We start from the raw sequence: 19,237 nt of genomic DNA, 5'->3' as shown, positions 1-19,237 counted from the left end.
ATATTCTAAGAAGGTGAAGGGTTGCATAGAGCATTTTAGAGGGCTTCAGGTCAAGAAATATATTAAAACATAAAAGTTCTAACAGTCAGCCTTTTTCTATTCAGAAAGTAACTTTCTAAAATGGCTTATTTCCCAAGAGTTTCAGACAACTATTTACTGAACAGAGAAGTAATTAAAAAGAAGCAAATGAAACAGAATGAGAAATGATTCCATTGTCTTCCATAGTTGGCAGTCTAATTGCAAACAGAACTTTACATAGATGGAAATTGACTTAATTATTTGTAGACCACAATAAAATGGGGTAAACCTAAATGCGATAGAAATATTACCCAGTACCTTCACGTAATATTATAGGAGCAAGCAAACCGTAGATGTAAAACTACAAATTTTTGTAGTAGAACAATACAATTATTTAATAAAAATGAGCTTGGTGAGCCAGGTAGAGCTAGAAAACCTCAGAATCATTTTTGACGGGCAGGGCTAGCATTTCTGACAGACATTCACGGTAGGCTTTTGAGCTGGCGTGTATGATGATACAGATCGTGATTTGAAGTAAATCTCCCTCTGCGTCAGGACAGTCGCCGCCTGTCTGGCACACTGTGCATCCAGAAGCTTCCGTTTGCCGTTTGGCCCGAGCCCGGCCACTGCACCAGAGGTGTGCCTTCGCCTTGGTCCCTGGACCCTGGAGGGCCCTCTTCTCTAACGTCTCACAGCCCCTTCCTTCCTGCCTCCGCTTCGTTCTCGGGCCAGCGGTTCTGCGGCCCCTTGCCTGACTGCACAGCCACTGGATCTGTCTGCCGTGCGCGGTCACTGCCGCCGGGGGCGCCCGCGCGCCCGTGCTGGACAGGCGGGCCGCCCCTCTCCCGCCCCCGGACGGCCGAGCCCGCACGTTCCCGGCTTTCCCACAGCGCCCGTGCTACCCCCGCCCCTCACTCGCAGCAGCTCTGCTGGCAAAACAGAGCCGGACGAGAATCAGCTTTCTTAATACATGCCTCTTAGCCTCTGAGTTTATTACATCCATCCTCACCACCCTCTTTCAAGTCCGAAGAAGATGGGTCTGACGGAACCACTCCGCTTACAAGCTACATCCTTTCCTCCAGTTTGCCTAGAAAGCTTGTTTCATCAATTAACTTTCTTCTTTTCCTTTTTAAAAAATTTTTCTTTTTAATGTAAATTCTTGAAGCATACATACAATGTATTAAAAATGTCACTATGGCTTGATAAATTGAATGATGAGGAGAAAGTTTGAAATAACATGCAGCCGTGAGTTTGAGAGCTAAATGTTAAAGTTAATATGACTTTTTTTTTTTCATTATTCCAAATTTTTTTTTATTTCAAATTCATTGAAAGAAATAAAATTATATTTAAAAAAATGGAGTGATCTCACCAACCGAGGAAAGCCAGGGACAAAAAGAACAGGTTAAGTACTTTTTCCTGAGAGGCAGATCTAACAGCTATAGAATGGTCTTTCTTCCTTCCTAGCTTTTGTCAACACACTGACCAGCTTGTTCACTGCCTGTCTCTGTCACTCTGAGGGTATCTTTCAATCTCTGGGACTCAGTTTTCCTTTCCTGTAAAATGGTGTGGTTGGCCTTAATTATCTCGAAAGGCCATTCCAGCCCTCAACTATTATTCCATGTAATTTCACGTTGACACACACACATCCTACAAAGAAATGCATGAAAGCTTTTCTTCCCTAGAGCCCCTGCCCTGTACTTTATTTTTATGTTTTAAGAAGTAGCTTACCTGGGAGTTCCCCAGTGGTCTGATGGTTAGGATTGCGGCCTTTCACTGACGTGGCCCGAGTTCAATCCCTGGTCAGGGAACTGAGATCCTGCAAGCCACTCGGCCCAGCCAACAAAAAAAAAAGGAAGAAGTAAAGAAGTAGCTTACCTGGTCAGAATCTGTAGAAAGCATTAAAGTACAGAAGCAGCAATACGAGGCAACTTGATGTCGTGGGAAGAACCTGGGAGGAACCTGAGCTTTCTCATCTGTCGGTGGGGTAACAGGGGTAACTTTTCCTCCCCTCGTTGTTGTTAGGGTAATAGTTACAATGCTAATAGCTAACTTGGAGGCAGTGCCAACCATATAAAAGCACTGTTTGACGTGCTTATATGTCTAATTAATTGAAACAGTGCTACTGTTGTCTCTCTTTTACAAATAGACATCAAATCTTAATCCTCTCTCAGTCATCCTAAGGGATTCTTTGATCGTCTTTGATGTTGATTCTCTCAAATACTGAGACTTAGATGGCTCCCTATAAATGACCTTCTTTTGAAAAACATAAAATAAATATATATTTATTAGTATAAAAGTCCTATGAGCGTTTGTGCTTTAGTCTAGTGTAAACCTAGCTCATCGTGACTCCAATTCCCACCCACCAACTTCCTCAGCGTATCTGGCAAAGTGGGAAAATTAACTGGCACTTACTGCCAACACTTCGCCTTTCCTTGGGCACAAAGAGGTTAAGTGACTTGCCCAGAGTCACACGTCTAGTAAGTGGCAGAGTCAGTCCCGGAGTCGGGCCCCTGTATCCGTGCTGTTGCCCACTAAGCAACAGTGCCTCCCTCGCTCCAGGATCTAAATGAAATAGCAAATGCTGCAGCGGCTGTGCTGGTGGTGGTGATGACAGTGTGTAGACCTGGTTATAAGGGTGCAGAGGGAGAGGGAAGAGGCCCTCTGTGCTCACTGACTCCCGTCCACGCTTTGGGTTTCGTCCCCCTCCCTGTGTGAGGGACGCTGGACTGTTGCAGAGTAACCCACCTTGGCGGTGCAGCTGTTTCAGTCCTCAGTTCCCAACTTGAAAGGAAATCCCTTAATACTACCTGAGCAGTGACTGCAGATCATCATTTTCTCCTCTTCCATCTCTTTATCATACACACTCTGAAATTAGTTCTAAAATATGTGTCAGGAAGTAGCTAAGGAAAGGCGAAGTGTTAGCAGTAAGTACCAGTTAATTTTCCCACTTTGCCAGATATGCTGAGAAAGTTTTTGGGTGGGGATTGGAGTCACGATGAGCTAGGTTTACACCAGACTAAAGCACAAACGCTCATAGGACTTTTATACTAATAAATATATATTTATTTTATGTTTTTCAAAAGACACTCATTTATAGGGAGCCATCTAAGTCCCAGTATTTGAGAGAATCAACATCAAGACTATCAAAGAATCCCGCAGGATGACTGAAAGAGGATTAAGATTTGATGCCTCTGAAGAATTTCTAAATTTCTTTTCATTTGTTTTAATTGCTTAATCAAAAGAGCACTCTATTTTTGAGATTCGCTTTCGGCTTACAATGATGGGTCATCCTGCTAGCGTTAGAAGGCACCGTGGTCACTAGTAACCAAGGTCCAGTGGTAAGAGATTGTATCACACAAGGTTCATTATAAATTCATCACCATATATTAAATTTCATTTCTCACTCACACTTAGGAACTACTCTTTTGTAAAGCAGTAACTACTTAAAGCAGATTTTTAAAGTAATATCAACGAAGTTTACGTTAATAGCTTAGTGCTTATGATATGTACAAATGTGGCTGATATCTCTTGAAACACTGTTCCAAGCACTATATGAAGGACTTACTATAACAGACCTACATGACATATTATTGTTTCCCCCCCATTTTATAAATGATAGAACTGGGATTCAGAGAGATTAATTTAGGTACTCGAGTTCACACAATTGACAAAGCTGGGATCTGAAACCAAGTCTGTCTGTGCTCATGGTCAGTCCTGGACGTTAACTCCAAGTTGCTCAGGTTTCTGACTGAAGACCATTGTGCTGAAGAGTCTCATGAAATGTCAAAGGGATTGGGGAGGAAGGAATACAGAGTTAGGCTTTCAAAAGAGGCTGGATAAACTAAATCAGAATCATAGGACCCAAAGTAATTTTAATATAGTGAAAGAAGTTGGAAGAAGAATAGGAGACCCCGAGGAAGCCGTGTTCTCACTGGGGCAGAAGCCATGGCGGGATGACTGGAGGTCAGGTGAAAGTCTGAGTGGTTGTTCTACTGTCTTCAGGTTGTCGTGCATCTTACGTATTCAGATTTACATTCTGATTCTTTAGTTCTTCTTTCTTAGCCTCACACCTGAAATAGTCAGTACGCCTTCCTCCCCAGAAGAAGAGGAGAAGTCACTACTTAATGCAGTTGTTCTTATTGATGATTCCGTGCCAACGACCAAAATTCAGATCAGGTTAGCAGACGGGAGCCGTTTGATACAAAGATTCAATAGTACACACAGGTAAGCTTGGGGTGACTTATCTTTGTAAAACTGGATGCAGCTTGAGTCATGAAGAATACGAAATTCTTTACATTTACTTTTGAAGTAAGTTTTTGACAGAAAACAAAAACTTTAAAAGAATAATAGCTGTGTGTGAGAAGTGAAACATTTAGTACTTAAACATCCTCTGTAAACTGTCCCAATACTAGTGCAAATGCAGATACCACTCAAAAATAAAGAAAATTGTTAAAAGCTGTGGTTTTGCACCCTTGCTAAAACCATGAGAAGTTGAATCAGATTTGATTTGCTTTAGTACAACCTGATTTGGACTTTACTCCTTTAAAAATTTATGATAACCCTGATTAGGATTAACTTTCTACATAGCAAATTCTTTATAACATAAATTTATAGTGTAAATAAAGTTTAATTGTGCTCTTATCAAGCACTTCAAATAAACAGTTTTAAATGTCATTTTAACATTCATTGTACATTTGTTGTGCTAATAAGATATTATTTTTATTTGTTCATTGTATCCCTCTAAGAGATACATTTATGATCTTAGTTGAGCTACTGTATATATGTGAGCGTAATTTTTTTCATTATTTTTATAACTTACACTTTTCATAGTTATAGACTCACACTGACACAGGCTCATCTGAGGTACCTTTTTCTGGGTCATGTGCTGCTAAGATATTTTATACTCTGAAAAAATAGGCCCTGTAGTGTAGTAACATTGTTGACATTTCTCTGATGCATAACTCACCTAAAGATTGTGTCTGTTTACAGTGAGAGTAAATGTCAGGTGCGCTCCAAAGTTAATCCTCACGTTTTACCATAAAGCCAAGGTAAATCCATCCATTGAAATTAAATTAAAGAAGGTTACAACACATTTAAATAAGGATAGGAATTGTGTGATTTTTTTTTTATTATCTAGTTTTAGCTAAAAGCTTAATTGACAATAAAACCTTTGTATCACAAATTATTTTTATCTTATTTCTTCAGGATCCTGGATGTTCGGGACTTTATTGTACAGTCCCGTCCTGAATTTGCAACTCTTGACTTTATTCTTGTGACTTCATTTCCAAACAAAGAGCTAACAGATGAAAGCCTGACACTACAAGAAGCAGATATTCTTAACACTGTGATACTCCAGCAACTAAAATGATATTCCTCCTACCCATGCAAGTAGCATGTAGGAACGATAATGTGCCATATTAGTGAGGAAAACACTTAGACTGTAAAAAGTTATTTTTATTATTTATACAGATAAATTTTGGTTTTATTCTTATTCTGTCTTCCAGCGTTAGTCTAGGCAAATTTGGACTAGGAATAGATCTTGAGAAATATGTTGGAGGTTTTAGCTGCAAGGGCTGGCTTCTGTTGATAGCTTTTAAATATTCAGGCAAACCAATTTGATACATGATCAGCGTTAATGCAACAACATTTGTTTTCAGAGAAAATGAACAAAACCCCATTTTGATAAATGCATTTGGTAAAATCTGCACTAAAGTTTCTTGATGCTGCATTGATCAACAGCCATTAAGAAATCTTCTGATCAAATACTTTGAAAATTTTTCTGTAATGTATACTGAAAAGTATCTGTATCTGATTTTGAAATACTTTGATCATACGATAATTATTTCTCCTATTAAGATTTTACACATCCTTTTTCCTTGCTGATTTAGCTGTTTACTCATGTCAGAAAATACAGTTTAGCCTTGTATTTTACAGGACTCTGACCATCCTAAACTAGAAACAAAGACAAAGGTCAGCAGTTCCTGAGATGTGTCCACCAGCACTTTAGCTAACTCCAGTCCCTCGCAGAGCCTGCCGTGATCACATTCATTTATTCATCCGACGCGTTGTTCCAGAGGACCCACTACATACACTAAACACTGTTCTAAGTGTTCGACCCAGAATGTAGTTTACTGCAAGACAAAATGAGTGTAGACATACAGGAATGTGAATTCTGTCAGCCAGGCTGGATCTGAAGAGTTACCAGCGTAAATGTCTGCGTTTCTCCTGACGCCAGCTATTTCCTGAGTAAGGGAGGCTACAGCAGGATGGGAGAAAAGCTTTTCCTTCTTCCCAGACACCATTTCATCTTTGGTCACCCCTCCTGGTTAGTCTTTTATTGTCGTCTTTTATTGCTGCTGTAACAAATTACTACAAATTTAGTGGCTTAAAACAGCCTAGGTTTCTTCTATAGGTGAGATGTCTCACGTGGGTCTCACTGGGCTAAAGTCAGGTGTCAACAAGGCAGCATTCCCTGGGGAGGCTCTAGGGGGAGAAACGTTTCCTTGCCTTTCCAACTTCGAGAGGCCACCTGCATTCCTTGGCCTGTGGCCCTCTTCCATCTTCACAACCAGCAATACTGTATGTCTCTGGCTCCAGTGTCATCACATCTCCTTGAGAACAGCCGGGAAAGAGTCTCTGCTTCTAAGGACCCGTGTGATTAGATTGGTCTGCCAGATAATCCAGGATGACCTCCCCATCATAAGGTCCACAGTAACCTTAACCAAATCCTTGAAATCCCTTTTGTCATGTAAGGTGACATATCACCGGTTCCTTCTGCAGGCACCAGGGGTGGTCTCTTCTTTGCCTCTTCCAACTTGTAGAGGCGGATGGCATCCCTTCCCTTATGGCTGTATCCCTCCACGTCTCTGCTTCTGTCCTTACATCATTTACTTCCGACTTTGATTCTCCTGCTTTCTTCTTACAAGCACCCTAGTGCTTACATTTGGTTCACACAGATAATCCAGGATAATCTCCTCATCTGAAGTATGAGTGAGCATCTGGGTGTGTGTCCTGGGACACAGTTTCTCTCCATCTGTGAACCTAGAAACCCAGGTATCTGCTCCCAAATATAAGGGTAAGACAGGCATAGAATAATCGTTATAAACCTTCCTGTTCAAAAAAATAGAAACTGGAAGGGGAAAAGGAGCCAGCAGTGCCAAGCAATTTAGAAGTTCAGCCAGGCACGCTCCGTTAGGTTTCGGGGCCTGGGAATAATCTCCTGTGGCTCACAGCAGCGGCCCATAGACGTGTGACTTTCCCTCAGGGTCTTTCCTTATACATGAGAGGTAGCAGGTGTTTGCAGCTGAGTAGTTTTATCAGCTTGTTTCTTGCCTGTGGAATCGTGGGAGGTTCAGCCACCTTTTTTCATTTCATTCTGTCTCTGTCCCTTTTAGTTTAAGACGGCAATGTCTGTGGGTCTTCTGTGCATGTTACAGAAGTTGCTCCATTAGACCAGAGGCTCCTCCCCAGAGCTTTCCTAGATAATCCAGCTCTCTTTTTGGCCTTTTCTGAGATGGCTGAGGGGCTCTGTGAGTCACACTCTTAATCTCTTTAAAGAGCCTTTGATGTGACCTTTTTTTTTTAAATCTTTCTCAGGTATTAGCAAAAAGTTATAGGCCACAATCTCATGTCTTTCCTTAGAGCCATCTTTCCTGACAGTGAATCTCTTAATGTCTTTGCCGTTCGCTCGGGTAAACTAAGAATTTCCAAGTCATCAAGTCCTGTTTCCTTCTTTTTTACCATTCCTTCCCTCAATTTATCTGCTTCCTCTCACGTTTTACCGTCATCAGTAGGGAGGAAGCAGGCTGCGCCTTCCCCGCCTTGCTTGGAAGTCTTTTCAGCTCGGTGTCCCGAGTCTCCCTCAGGCCTCTTGCTTTCCACGCGGCTGCAGCCAAGCCTCCTGCCGCCGTGTCCCCGGCATCTCGTTTCCTTCCGCTTCCCGCAGCGCGCTCCGCGTCCCCTCCTGAGCCCTCCCTGGCCGCGCCTCTCGGGTCCCTGTCGCTGGTAGGCGTGTCCTCGCAGCAGCCGCACGCACCCCTTGCCTCCTCGGAGCCGTCCGCGTCCACGTGTCTGCCGCAGGGCTCAAGGCAGCCTCGGCTCTCTCTGTCGCGCTCCTAAAACCTCTCCCAGCCTCTAGCCGCTGCCCAGGCGCAGAGCCACCTCCGCACTTGTAGGTCTTTGTTGCAGCAGCGCTCACTTCAGGGTGTCTAGAAAAGCCCACTGTGCCTCCTCACTGCCACTTGACTGGAATGTGCCAGTAGGAGCTTTGGACGTGACCTTTCTCTGGGGCTCCCATCGCTTCCAGGAGCTGAACTTACCCGTGTGAGGGGCGGATAGTGGCAGGGCTGCCAGACCTGCCCACCGCGCAAGTGTTGATCTCACCACCACAGAGAAAACTCGTTCTCGGTGTCGTAATCCAGAAGAAGAAGCGTAGTCCTAAGTCTTCTCCTCAGCATGGGAAGCTCTGTTCCTTTCCACTAACTGAAAACAACCTGGAGAATATACAAATGACAATTCAAAAAGTCAGCCTCTGTTCAGAAAGGTTACCAGGGATAAACTACATTTTCAAGGAGCAAAATCGTATTCCTGCAGAAATAATCTATTGAAACAAATTAACATTTCAAATAAACGGGCATTGCCCTGTTTTGGATTAACAAAATGGAGAAAACAATTAACCAGACCCTGTAAAATTATTTGAAACGTTATCCTTGTAGTTTCTTTTTAGTCAATTAGATGGAGTGCCTGTAGACACACATACAAAAACGACTGCCATTTCTGTATATAATGGTTCCAAAATAGATTCACATCTGGAGGGCGGATCAAACATCCAGAGGGATGAACAGTACTTTCGTGTGTTCTACAAAGTGTTTTGCTTCATTTAGAGTTTTCCTGAATTCTTTGTACTGTTGCAGTCGCTGTAACTTTTAAAATTTATAATCCTCTCAGAAGAGATTGTGTGACGTCAATTGTTTTGCATGACGTGTGTGTAAGGACGTTTTCACTTACCAATAAAGAATGTTTTCACTGAAAGTCATTGAAAATCCTTTTCAGAATGTCCTTTGATTTGCAGTTTTATTTGAGTGGCCTAGTGGAGTATTGTAAGGGTAACATTTCCCGTGGTACGTCTTTCTGACGGGCAGAGGGATCTGAGCTGTAGCGATGTGATCTGTTTCCATTACTGGTTCTGTTTTTATTCCACCAAAATAAAGGGGCAAATTTTTCTTCACTTCGGCCACACTGGATCTCTTGAAAACCTTGTCACGACATGTGTTGTTGATAAAGTGCCTCATGTTTTCCATTAAGAGTTTTTGTCCCTGATCAGCAATGCACATAAATACATATGTGTCCAGTGTTGTCATAAAGGCTAAGAAACACTTTCTATAATCCTCTATCTAATTTTTTTTAAATAAGGATATGCCCTGTCAGTTTTGTTTTTTGTTTTTTTAAGTATTAGTTTAATTATTTATTTATGGCTGTGTTGGGTCTTCGTTTCTGTGCGAGGGCTTTCTCCAGTTGCGGCAAGCGGGGGCCACTCTTCATCGCAGTGCGGGGGCAACTCACTGTCGCGGCCTCTCTTGTTGAGGAGCACAGGCTCCAGATGCGCAGGCTCAGTAACTGTGGCTCACGGGCCCAGTTGCTCTGCGGCATGTGGGATCTTCCCGGACTAGGGCTCGAACCCGTGTCCCCTGCATTGGCAGGCAGATTCTCAACCACTGCGCCACCAGGGAAGCCCTATCTAATTTTAAAGTATCTTTTAACTCCAAGTAAATGTCTTGTAAAAGGAGCCCCATTGCATATGTATAACAGTGTGCGTGGTGTTTGTACAGCACATATAAATTACTCATGTGGCCCAGAACTAACAGCTAGCTATATAGTCTACTTAGCTTATACTTAACAATTTGGCCTCTTTAGAATTTAGAGCTATGACCTAAGTTTCTGAAAAAATAGGAGGGCGGGGAGCTTTTTTTAGAAACTTTGAACTTGATGATTTATTTTCTTTTAGATAAATGTTTCTATATTGTTAAAAACAAGACTGTAGCCCAAAATGGAGCCCCTAAATGCCAAGGCCCACATCACCAAACCCTGACTTGACTTAATTACAGTGTGGGCTCTCCCAGAAATGGAATCTTAAACCAGTCAATCGATAATCTGATCAGCACTAATTAGGTCATCTGTCTGATAAACCCTTGCCACCCCCTAAAGGAAAGTGACCTTTGCCATAACCAACCTGCTTTTCTGCCGGTGTATCTTTCTGTTCCCACCCTCTTCTGCCTAAAAAAGTCTCAGCTTGAACAGCTACTGGGAGCTCGTTTCTATTTGCTAGATTGGCTGCTGCCCATTCGTGAATTGTTCAATAAATTCAGCAAGATGTTTAAAATTTATTCATTTGAATTTTTTGTTTTTTCACACTATGAAGCAAGAGACTTGCAGAATCATTCTGGGGAGCTGCAACCTTACAACTTCCTGAGTCCTGACTAGGTGATCTCAGATGGCTTCTTAGGCTGCTCAGAGGAAAGCTACAGTAGGAAAGGTGGAAATAAGTCCATTCTGTTGAGTATATCACAACATTTCTTGCCTTTTTTGGAGATAATTACCAACTTATTAGCATGGACTTAGAGACGTCATACAATCAGCAATACAATCATTTTTCAATTGGCTCCTGTGGACTGAAAAAAAAATGCACAACATGAGAGTTACGAGTTAAGTTTTATTTGGGGCAAAATGAGGACTATAGCCCTGGAGACAGCGTCTCAGATAGCTCTGAGGAACTGCTCCAAGGAGATGGGGGAAGGTCAGCGCTGTATAGGATTTTAGTGAACGGCGGACATGCAGTCCAGCACACGTGTTGCCAGAGGCTTGCTGGTAGTCACGAGGAACAGATGTCACCGTTAGTGGTTCTAGTGCTCTTCTAGATATGGGGAGATGCAAGAATTGGAGCTCATAAAATCTTCTCTTGAAAATATCTAACTATCTGAAGCCCTGTTCTGCCAGTTTTTCCCGGAGCACAGAGGTCTCACTCCTGATCTCCACCCTGAACTCCTTTCAGGGGGCGTTGAAGGTCAGTAGCTGCGCTGGCTACTGACTTCATCCTTGTAGAGCCAGGTGGCGAGCGACAAGTTTTAGTTGGCGCTTCTCTTGAATGAAGTTATGTGTGTTAATTAGGCACCAACAAAAGAGGTCCATGAGATTAAAGGCAACTGCCTTTTTTCCTCCAAAAATTCTCTTCTGCCCTTTACCTTCTTGAGTGTAAACTCTCTTAGCCCTGCTGTTTATTTGTGTAGATGTCAACACAGACGTATGTACAACAGTGACTTTCCTTGCTCTAACCCTGGGGATAGAAGAGTACTTAAAATGAGTGGCTGTCCTTTGATTTTATGCCTCTGTGTCTGCTTTTTGGTTTGTATTTTCCTTGTCTGCATAGGGCACCTTTCAGTGTCCTTTTTAGAACATTGTTAATTGTAAAAGGTCCGACATGGTAGTTTCTGTAGTTAACATTTTTCCCGCTTTGTTTTTCATTTTTGTCCCTGTGGGAAAGGCTTGTTTCTTCTGTTGTCAACAGATTTTATCATTTTTAATCATAGGATCAAGAATGGTAGAAAGTATAAGTTTTAGTTTTCTATCAGAATCTATGTTGATTAGGAAGTAGCAACAATAAATACTACAAATACTCAGAACATCAGTAGGCTTGGAAGTGAAAGCACGAACATAGCTGATACAAGTGGGCGGTCCTGCCCCCAGCCTGGGATTTTTAACTGGGTCTGGGCTTTTGAGCACAGGAGGGCATAGGATGAAGTAACATCTTCTAGAAAGAAATGTTCATCCTTCCTACAGATCAATGTCAGATTTAACGTCCCCTGAGCTGAAGAGATCACTCTTATGAATGTAGTGAACTTATATGCAAATAAAAGTTTCATATATGCATGTTATAAATACATGATAATAACACCAAGGCTGAGAGGTGGGTTTTGTTTCCCTTGAAAACCTATTATAAATGTTTGTAATGGAAGTAAATGTTACTGTTTTTTGAGGGTTTTTAAAATTTATTTATTTTTGGCTGCATTGGGTCTTGGTTGCTGCGTGCGGGCTTTCTCTAGTTGCGGCGAGCGGGGGCTACCCTTCCCTTCGTTGTGGTGCGCGGGCTTCTCACTGTGGTGGCTTCTCTTGTTGCGGAGCACGGGCTCTAGGCACGTGGGCTTCAGTAGTCGTGGCACGTGGGCTCAGTAGTTGTGGCTCGCGGGCTCTAGAGCTCAGGCTCAGTAGTTGTGGCGCACGGGCTTAGTTGCTCTGCGGCATGTGGGATCTTCCCGGACCAGGGCTCGAACCCGTATACCCTGCATTGGCAGACGGAGTCTTAGCCACTGCGCCACCAGGGAGGTCCCAAATGTTACTGTTTGAAACACTGTGTACAAAGGTGTTCTACGGCTATTCAAACTAATCTGACTTTCCATTCTTTAACAGGAAGCATGTGTGTGGTTCATTTGCGATAAAGATACATGTGTTGGCGATCGCTGCTTGGGTTCAGCATTTATCGAGGGCTCACTCAGAGCAGAATCCTGTGTTTGGCGGGCAGCGTGTCACTTGCGGTCAGTGTCACTCTGACCCCAGCCTGGATGTGATTTCTCCGGAGAGCCCCCCGCCCCCCAGCCCCACTCATGCTTTGGTCTAACATCCTCCCTTGTCCACAGCTCTCAGTCCCACTACCCTGTTTACTACAGCGTTCGCAATACCAACATTTCCTTGTCCATTTATTTGATTTTATCCCTACATCCTAATGTTCAGGCACTCTTTCCTGTTCCCCCTGACAATTATAAAACTAAAACAATTTGGTGATGAGTTTGATGTCCTTTATCCAAGAGAAAACCATCCACGGAGTGGGGAGTACAGGGTCCTACAAGCAGTGAGGGAGGTTTGGGGGCAAGAGTGAGTTCACAGAGCTCAGAAGAGGCAACCTGGAAACAGGGCCTGACTGGCTAGGAGGCGGGGGTTTCCTTACGAGGCTGGCAGGGCCCATTTTCTAGGGTGAGGTGAGCTCACTAAAGCTGAATTGGAGGATTGTGATTGGTGGGTGTTAGGATTCCTTGTCAGGTGTTTCCCAGAAATGCAGGCTGGATGAGGTTTAGATCTGTGGCATGGGCAAGCCCCTGGGACGGCCTCCATTATTACGTGGGTCTCCCTAAACGAATTAACTTTATCACCCCAGATTCTCAGAATGTGAGTTTGTGAGAGCAGGGTTGTTTTTAACCTATTGCTGTGTCCTTAGGGCCTAAAACAATAACCTGGATATAGGAGTCACTCAGTAAGTGGTCCATAAGTAACAAATCAGTGAATTAAGATTAGGACCCTCTGAACGTTGGAAGAATATTTGCATTTACGTTTTAAAAAGGAGATTCCAAATAGTGCCAGTAGAGTCGATACTGGTGACAGAAAACATTTGTATATTTTGTTTGGGTTTAAAGGAAGGAGAAGGAGAAAAGTGATCTAGAAGTGGTGGCCTCGACTCATCCCAAGAGTGGAAGCACCTGTATCTGTGAGCAGTGGTCCAGGCGTTTCCCCAGGTAGAACTGGGGCGAAGAGGGCTGAAGAATGTGCTCCGGAGAAGCCTGCAGGAGGTGAGATGCCTGGGACTGTCTGAAAGCCAGTAGCAGGGCCTGTGATTCTAGTTTAGAGATAAGGAAGAACACTGCTCTATAAAGACGTGGTAGAAACCCCTCAGTGGGCTCAGTTCTTTTTTCTTTTTTATTTTTTGATGGTTACTTCTTTAATATGATAAAATGTATTTCAACCCAAAAGCCAGCATTTTTTAAGGACATATACTGGAAAGATGTCCACTATCACCACTATGTTTTTAATCAATTCATATTTATATTTTAATAATTAGCAATGAAAGGACTTACATTTTGGCATTCTGAGTTACAAAGGAATGGAGAAAATAACCCCCCTTAAAATGAAACTGACTAAGGTTAAAGACGTTTTGCAACTTTTTCAGGAAGGAGAATATAAATATAAACAATCCTTTTAAATGTTCTTCAAGGTGAGTTTTTCCTAGAAAAAAATAACATGGGACCATGGAAGGCCACTACTAGCTGTTGCTCGGGGCAAGTCAAAGGAACAAAGATGGCCTTGTGGCCACATCGCCAATATATTTTTTCTTTTGAATTTTATTTTATTTATTTTTTTATACAGCAGGTTCTTCTTAGTTATCCATTTTATATATATTTGTGTCTATGTATCAATCCCAATCTCAGTGGGCTCTGTTCTATTTGCTTACTCTAAGTACGGTTGTTCTTATAGATTTGATCTTCATGTCAGAGTTAAAATATTGCTAGTCTTATAATAGTCTTTAATTTATTAATAGCACATAATTTATTTAAAATGTTTAGCCCTTGATATTTTATTTTTGAATGTAATACCCCATCCTCATTTGTTACTTTAATACTGATACCCCAAAATGTGAAAGTTGATTTAATGAAATTTAATCACAATAAATTGGGAGTGTGCTAAAATATATGGCAACACTCTGGTTAACTGAAAAGCTGCAGAAACTCAGATGACACTAAAGGCCATAACCACACATTGCTTGTGCCTTTGAAATCAGACTAGTTTGTGGAGCTGTTGACTTTGGCTACGCTCTCAATTTGGCTGAACTTATAAAGAAAACTCACTAGTCATTATATATTGTTCTTGTTCTCCAGATTAACCCCATTACCCAATCTTCCACGCAAGCAAAGAAGGCAGAAATGACCTGGAGTTACAGATTTCCAAATAACCTTTATAAACAGAAAAGGATGATCTCTGCAAACATGTATGAGTTTCAATGTTCTTCTTGAAATTATTTCACAGAAAGAATGATTTTATAAAATTCTCTTAATTTTGATACTCCTGAATAGCACACTTTTAGGTAGGTTAAAATACTCAACCAGTACTTATTTAATTTGCATGTTTCTCTTTTTTAACATAAGTACAAAATCTTAAGTATTTATATTTGACATGAGAAATGGCACTAAAGCTTATAATGGTAAGTGAAGTAGGTTCTCTATGTGCAGTCCTGGAAATAAGAAATGACTTTTAACAAGGAATGGTATCCATAGGCATCTTAAACCTTTGGTTTTAGATGTAATGAAAACAGCAAAAAGGCTAGATTTGATTCCAAGTCACACCCGTGCCTCGGTGAGTGTGCGGCACCCAATTCATCTGATCTCATCTCCCCAGGTGCAAAGGACCATGGGGCGATTCACAAACTGTATTTTTTCTTCCTCTAAATTATTTTTTAAAATAAGAGGATCTCCCTTAATCTATTAATGAAAATAAAATTGTAAGAGATGTTTGCATTTCTAGAGGTTTTTATATTTTATGACAAGTTTTTGTTTTATACCTACAAATTGATCCCCTAACTCCACTTTTAAGTGGATTGTTGTCCAATCGAGGCTAAGATTTTACCTAAATAATTGCATTTAAGTGTATGCAAAAGTGTGAGTATTCAGCACTTTAAGTAATTTTCAGCATATGAAGTAATATTCTAAAGGATATTGAGCTAATATGGTAACTCTTAGTTTCGCCACCAGAAACATCCTCAGGTGAAATGTTAATTTATGATGATTTGGTAATTTTGGTTCCATTTAGCTCTTGTGTGGAGTACTCTAATGCAGTTCAATGTTTTGTTATATTTTTCCTCAATGTTTGCCGTCTTCCTAGCAATTTTGTTACATCAAGACTGATGTAACAGAAAAAGCAGACTATTTGAAAGGGTCTGACACTTTCTAAAAGAATATTATGTCTTTATTTTAAACTGGAGATATAAATATCAAATTCTTTTTTGTATTGATCTAGTACAAGAATCTAGTATTCTTATACAACTATAAGCCAGAATATCTTGAAAGAAATCCAAAAAGATTAATAAACTTAGAACTCTGAAAAGTTCTTAAAGCAGCCTTTCAAAAATCTAATGTATTAAAACATGGGGGAGCGGGGGCAGAGAGACAACGTTTGCTACAGTAGGTATCATTGCCTAGCAGCATTTAACGATATCAAAAATGCTATTGTTGATTACAATTTAACTTCTTTCACGAGGTGACTCCAATCTTAAAATTAACAGCCCAGGATGTCAGAGGAGAAAGAACTGCATTTCTTCCCACCAATGGAGAGGAGCCACATGGGGTCAAGGAGTGAGTGAAGAAAAAAAATTTTTCATATGTCATCATCTGGCAATAAATGTCTAAGGCCACAGGCCCTGTTAACCTTTACAAAGATCAAGGTGTTACTGATAGTAAAACAGAACCTTTTAGTTGCCTTTGAGAAGGTAACATTAGGACATCCGTGTGCGAGATGTTGGCTACTTATTCCTCCACCAGACGGCGTGCGGGCCCTGTAAAAGAATCTCATCATTATCTTTCCCTCAGCTGGTTGGTCTGTTGGTTTATTTACTGATGTATAGTTGCCTTAAAATATTGTATTAGTTTCAGGTGTACAACATAGTGATTTGATATTTTAATAAAATAAAGAGAGGATGAAAGTTAGTTGTTAAAATAAAAACTAGGAATTATGCCAACATCAGTATCATTTAGCACTGTTTTTTTCTGACCTTTTGCAGTATAGATAAGGAATACTTGGCTAAATATAATTAGCATCTTTAGAAATGTAACAGTGTTGAATCGTAAAAATATTGCTCGTGTCAATGTATTGGGCCTTGGGTTATTCAGTGCAAGATTGCCCATTACACGTGGCCCAGATGTCCATCACTGGTATCTTACCCACTGACCATTCTCCCTGGAAAGCATTTAAAATGCCCCGCTAAGGTCTCAACTCTTGATAAGACACTCTCTGTTTTAATGCACTGCCATAAACTGACTTCTTAACTCTTTTCCTGTGTTAATTTTATCTGCAGTCACCAGCTCTCACCACGGTAAATTCTATTTTGATCTTTGCCTTTCCCTCTTACAAAACTGTGCGTGCACGTTCACAATCCGCAAGGCCACTAGCAGAGACGTGAGTAGCAGAATCGTAAATGAAAATGGAGAGAATTGGCATAAAGGTGGACGTCCTAAATTCCTCATCACGCCTCCACCGCAAACTCTGTGAGTCCCAATTTTCTCATCTCCAGAACCAGGAGATCAGAACACCATCCTTCAGTTCTTAATTCTGATTCTTTTCCACAAAATTAAGCACTGACCAACATAACATGCCTACAGATGTTACGATGGAAGTGAAGATGGACAAATGATGCCAAAAACGGAAACCAACAAGTAAATCCAGAGAAAATATAACGTGTTGTTTATTCTCTTCCTTTTGGATTGCTTTTCTGGGACTGTCTACTGGTAAGAGAATTTGAGAATTCTTATTAAAAACATTTTAGTCTAATAATATCTGTGGAAGCATTAAGCAACAGGTTAAAGACAGTGAAAGTTTTGCCGGCCAATACAATTTTCCTGGGCCTAATGCTTAATAGCCTTTAAAAAAAAATTGTTAGAATCTAACGGCATAGACCTGTTCAACAAAAATTATGGTTCCTTCATAGGACACTATTCAGTCTTTTGAAAAATGTCTAGTAAAATAATGATGTGAAAAAATTTACGATAAGAAAAAAGCTGTTAGAAAAGATTTGCCACGGGATTACAGTGTAGTTGAGGGGTGGAGGGGGGGCACTGCTTACCATTTCTAGCCCAAATTTTGGTCTCTCGTATTATTCCCGACTAAAAATAGCCAGAGCCCCTTGAAGAAATGGTTGACTCCAGGTTAGGGAAAGGGAAATACAAGGTGAGCCCAGGTTATCTGGGGACTAAAAGTAAAGAAGCTTTCAAAGACCAATGGGGTCATGTCGAAAGGGCCCAAAAGCCAGATTGATGTAGTTCTGACCGGCCTAATTTGACACCATTTGAGCCAAATTATCAAGATCGTAGACCTGTTTGTCTTCTATTCTACATTTTTAAAACTCTCTTCTTTGTTCCTCGCTGTTTTAAGCTTTTGCTTGATTTCATTATTTCCACTCATGATTCTTTCGACCTCTCTGTATACTAGGAGCACTCAGTGTGAAATTATCCCTTGTTATCTCTGTGCTGTTGAGTACTTTGATTACATAATTATCCACTTCTCTTAGGTCTTTGGTCACTAAAAAATTCAACAATCTGTGCCATGTTGTCACTTTGTGACTCAGTCTTCACTTAGGACAATATCTGTTTTTCTTGACTCTTCATAATCTGCTTCAGTGTTTATTTCCTAAAATAACACTCCTTCCCTCCCTCCCTTCCTCCTTCCCTCCCTCCCTCCCTTCCTCCTTCCCTCCCTCCCTTCCTTCCTTCCTTCCTTCTTCCTCCTTTCTTCCCTCCCTCCCTCCTTCCCTCCCTCCCTTCCTGCTTCCCTCCCTCCCTCCTTCCCTTCCTTCCTTCCTTCCCTCCTACTCTCTCCCGCTTTGCCTCTCCCTCCCCCTCTCTCTCTCTCATTAGAGATAACAGGGAGAACGCCTTTTCTCCCTGCATGTTCCTGCACTTTGGATGTCTCCACGTCTCCTGTATCTCGCTCTTCGGTGGAGTCTGAGCCAAGGTTGCCCCTGACGTGCTCTGCTGACCCCTGAGCTGCTTCCGTGCCCACCCTCCAATTCTCCAGTTCCCGCTCTGACCTCTGTCACCCTCACTTGTCAGAAACAGCTGTGCTAAGGTCTTCCTTAACCTCCTCCTTCTAAACTAAATCCAGAATCCTCATTGTGATTGTTAATGCTCAAATTTTTCAGCTGCTCGTGATTAGCATCTGATCTCACCTGTAACTATTTACATTTAACCGTCTTTCTTACTTTTCCAGTAATTTATTGAACTCTCACATTTAATTGCAGCCTACTTGTCCCTTATTTGCACATAATGAATTCTTTCCCATGTTTTCATCATATGTACTTTCCAATTCCTACAATTTCTGTAAAAAAGAACAGAAGCATTCTATTTTCTGGAGCAAATTCACCCAAGAAGACTGACTCTGTTGAAGAACCAATGTTGAAAGATAAAATGAAAATGACAATAGGGCAAAGGTCATTTGTTCCTTTTAAATCTCCTGCCTGTCTCCTTAGGGATCTGAATATACGGATCAATAAACAGAGTCACTAATATACAGACAACGAGCTTTTTAGAGCAGAAGTCAGCAGAGGTCCTCCCCACCCCCAGGGTAAGTAAGTATGCTTCCCAGCAGTTCCAGGGGTCCTTGTCACCTTCGTGTAGCCTGGTGGAATAAACATTGCCCT

The 19,237-nt window shown here is 41.5% G+C and overlaps 1 protein-coding gene across 4 annotated transcripts in view; it reads left to right on the top strand.

Annotated features, from left to right (window-relative positions):
• The window catches only part of UBXN2B (UBX domain protein 2B), a 36,276-nt gene extending 21,585 nt beyond the window's left edge, over positions 1-14,691 (top strand). For 2 of the 4 annotated variants that reach the window (XM_082364688.1, XM_082364687.1), the window contains 2 exons: positions 4,081-4,242; positions 5,224-9,075. In XM_082364688.1, the coding sequence (XP_082220814.1) occupies positions 4,081-4,242; positions 5,224-5,386 (325 nt within the window). In that variant the 3' untranslated portion in view covers positions 5,387-9,075. The other 2 variants (XM_082364689.1, XM_082364686.1) reach the window with 2 other exon arrangements.
• The last annotated feature ends 4,546 nt before the right edge of the window (positions 14,692-19,237 follow it).

This window comes from Balaenoptera borealis (genome assembly GCF_965194805.1).
Source record: "Balaenoptera borealis genome assembly, chromosome: 17".
Lineage (NCBI taxonomy): Eukaryota > Metazoa > Chordata > Mammalia > Artiodactyla > Balaenopteridae > Balaenoptera > Balaenoptera borealis.
This window is presented reverse-complemented; position numbering and strand designations above follow the sequence as displayed.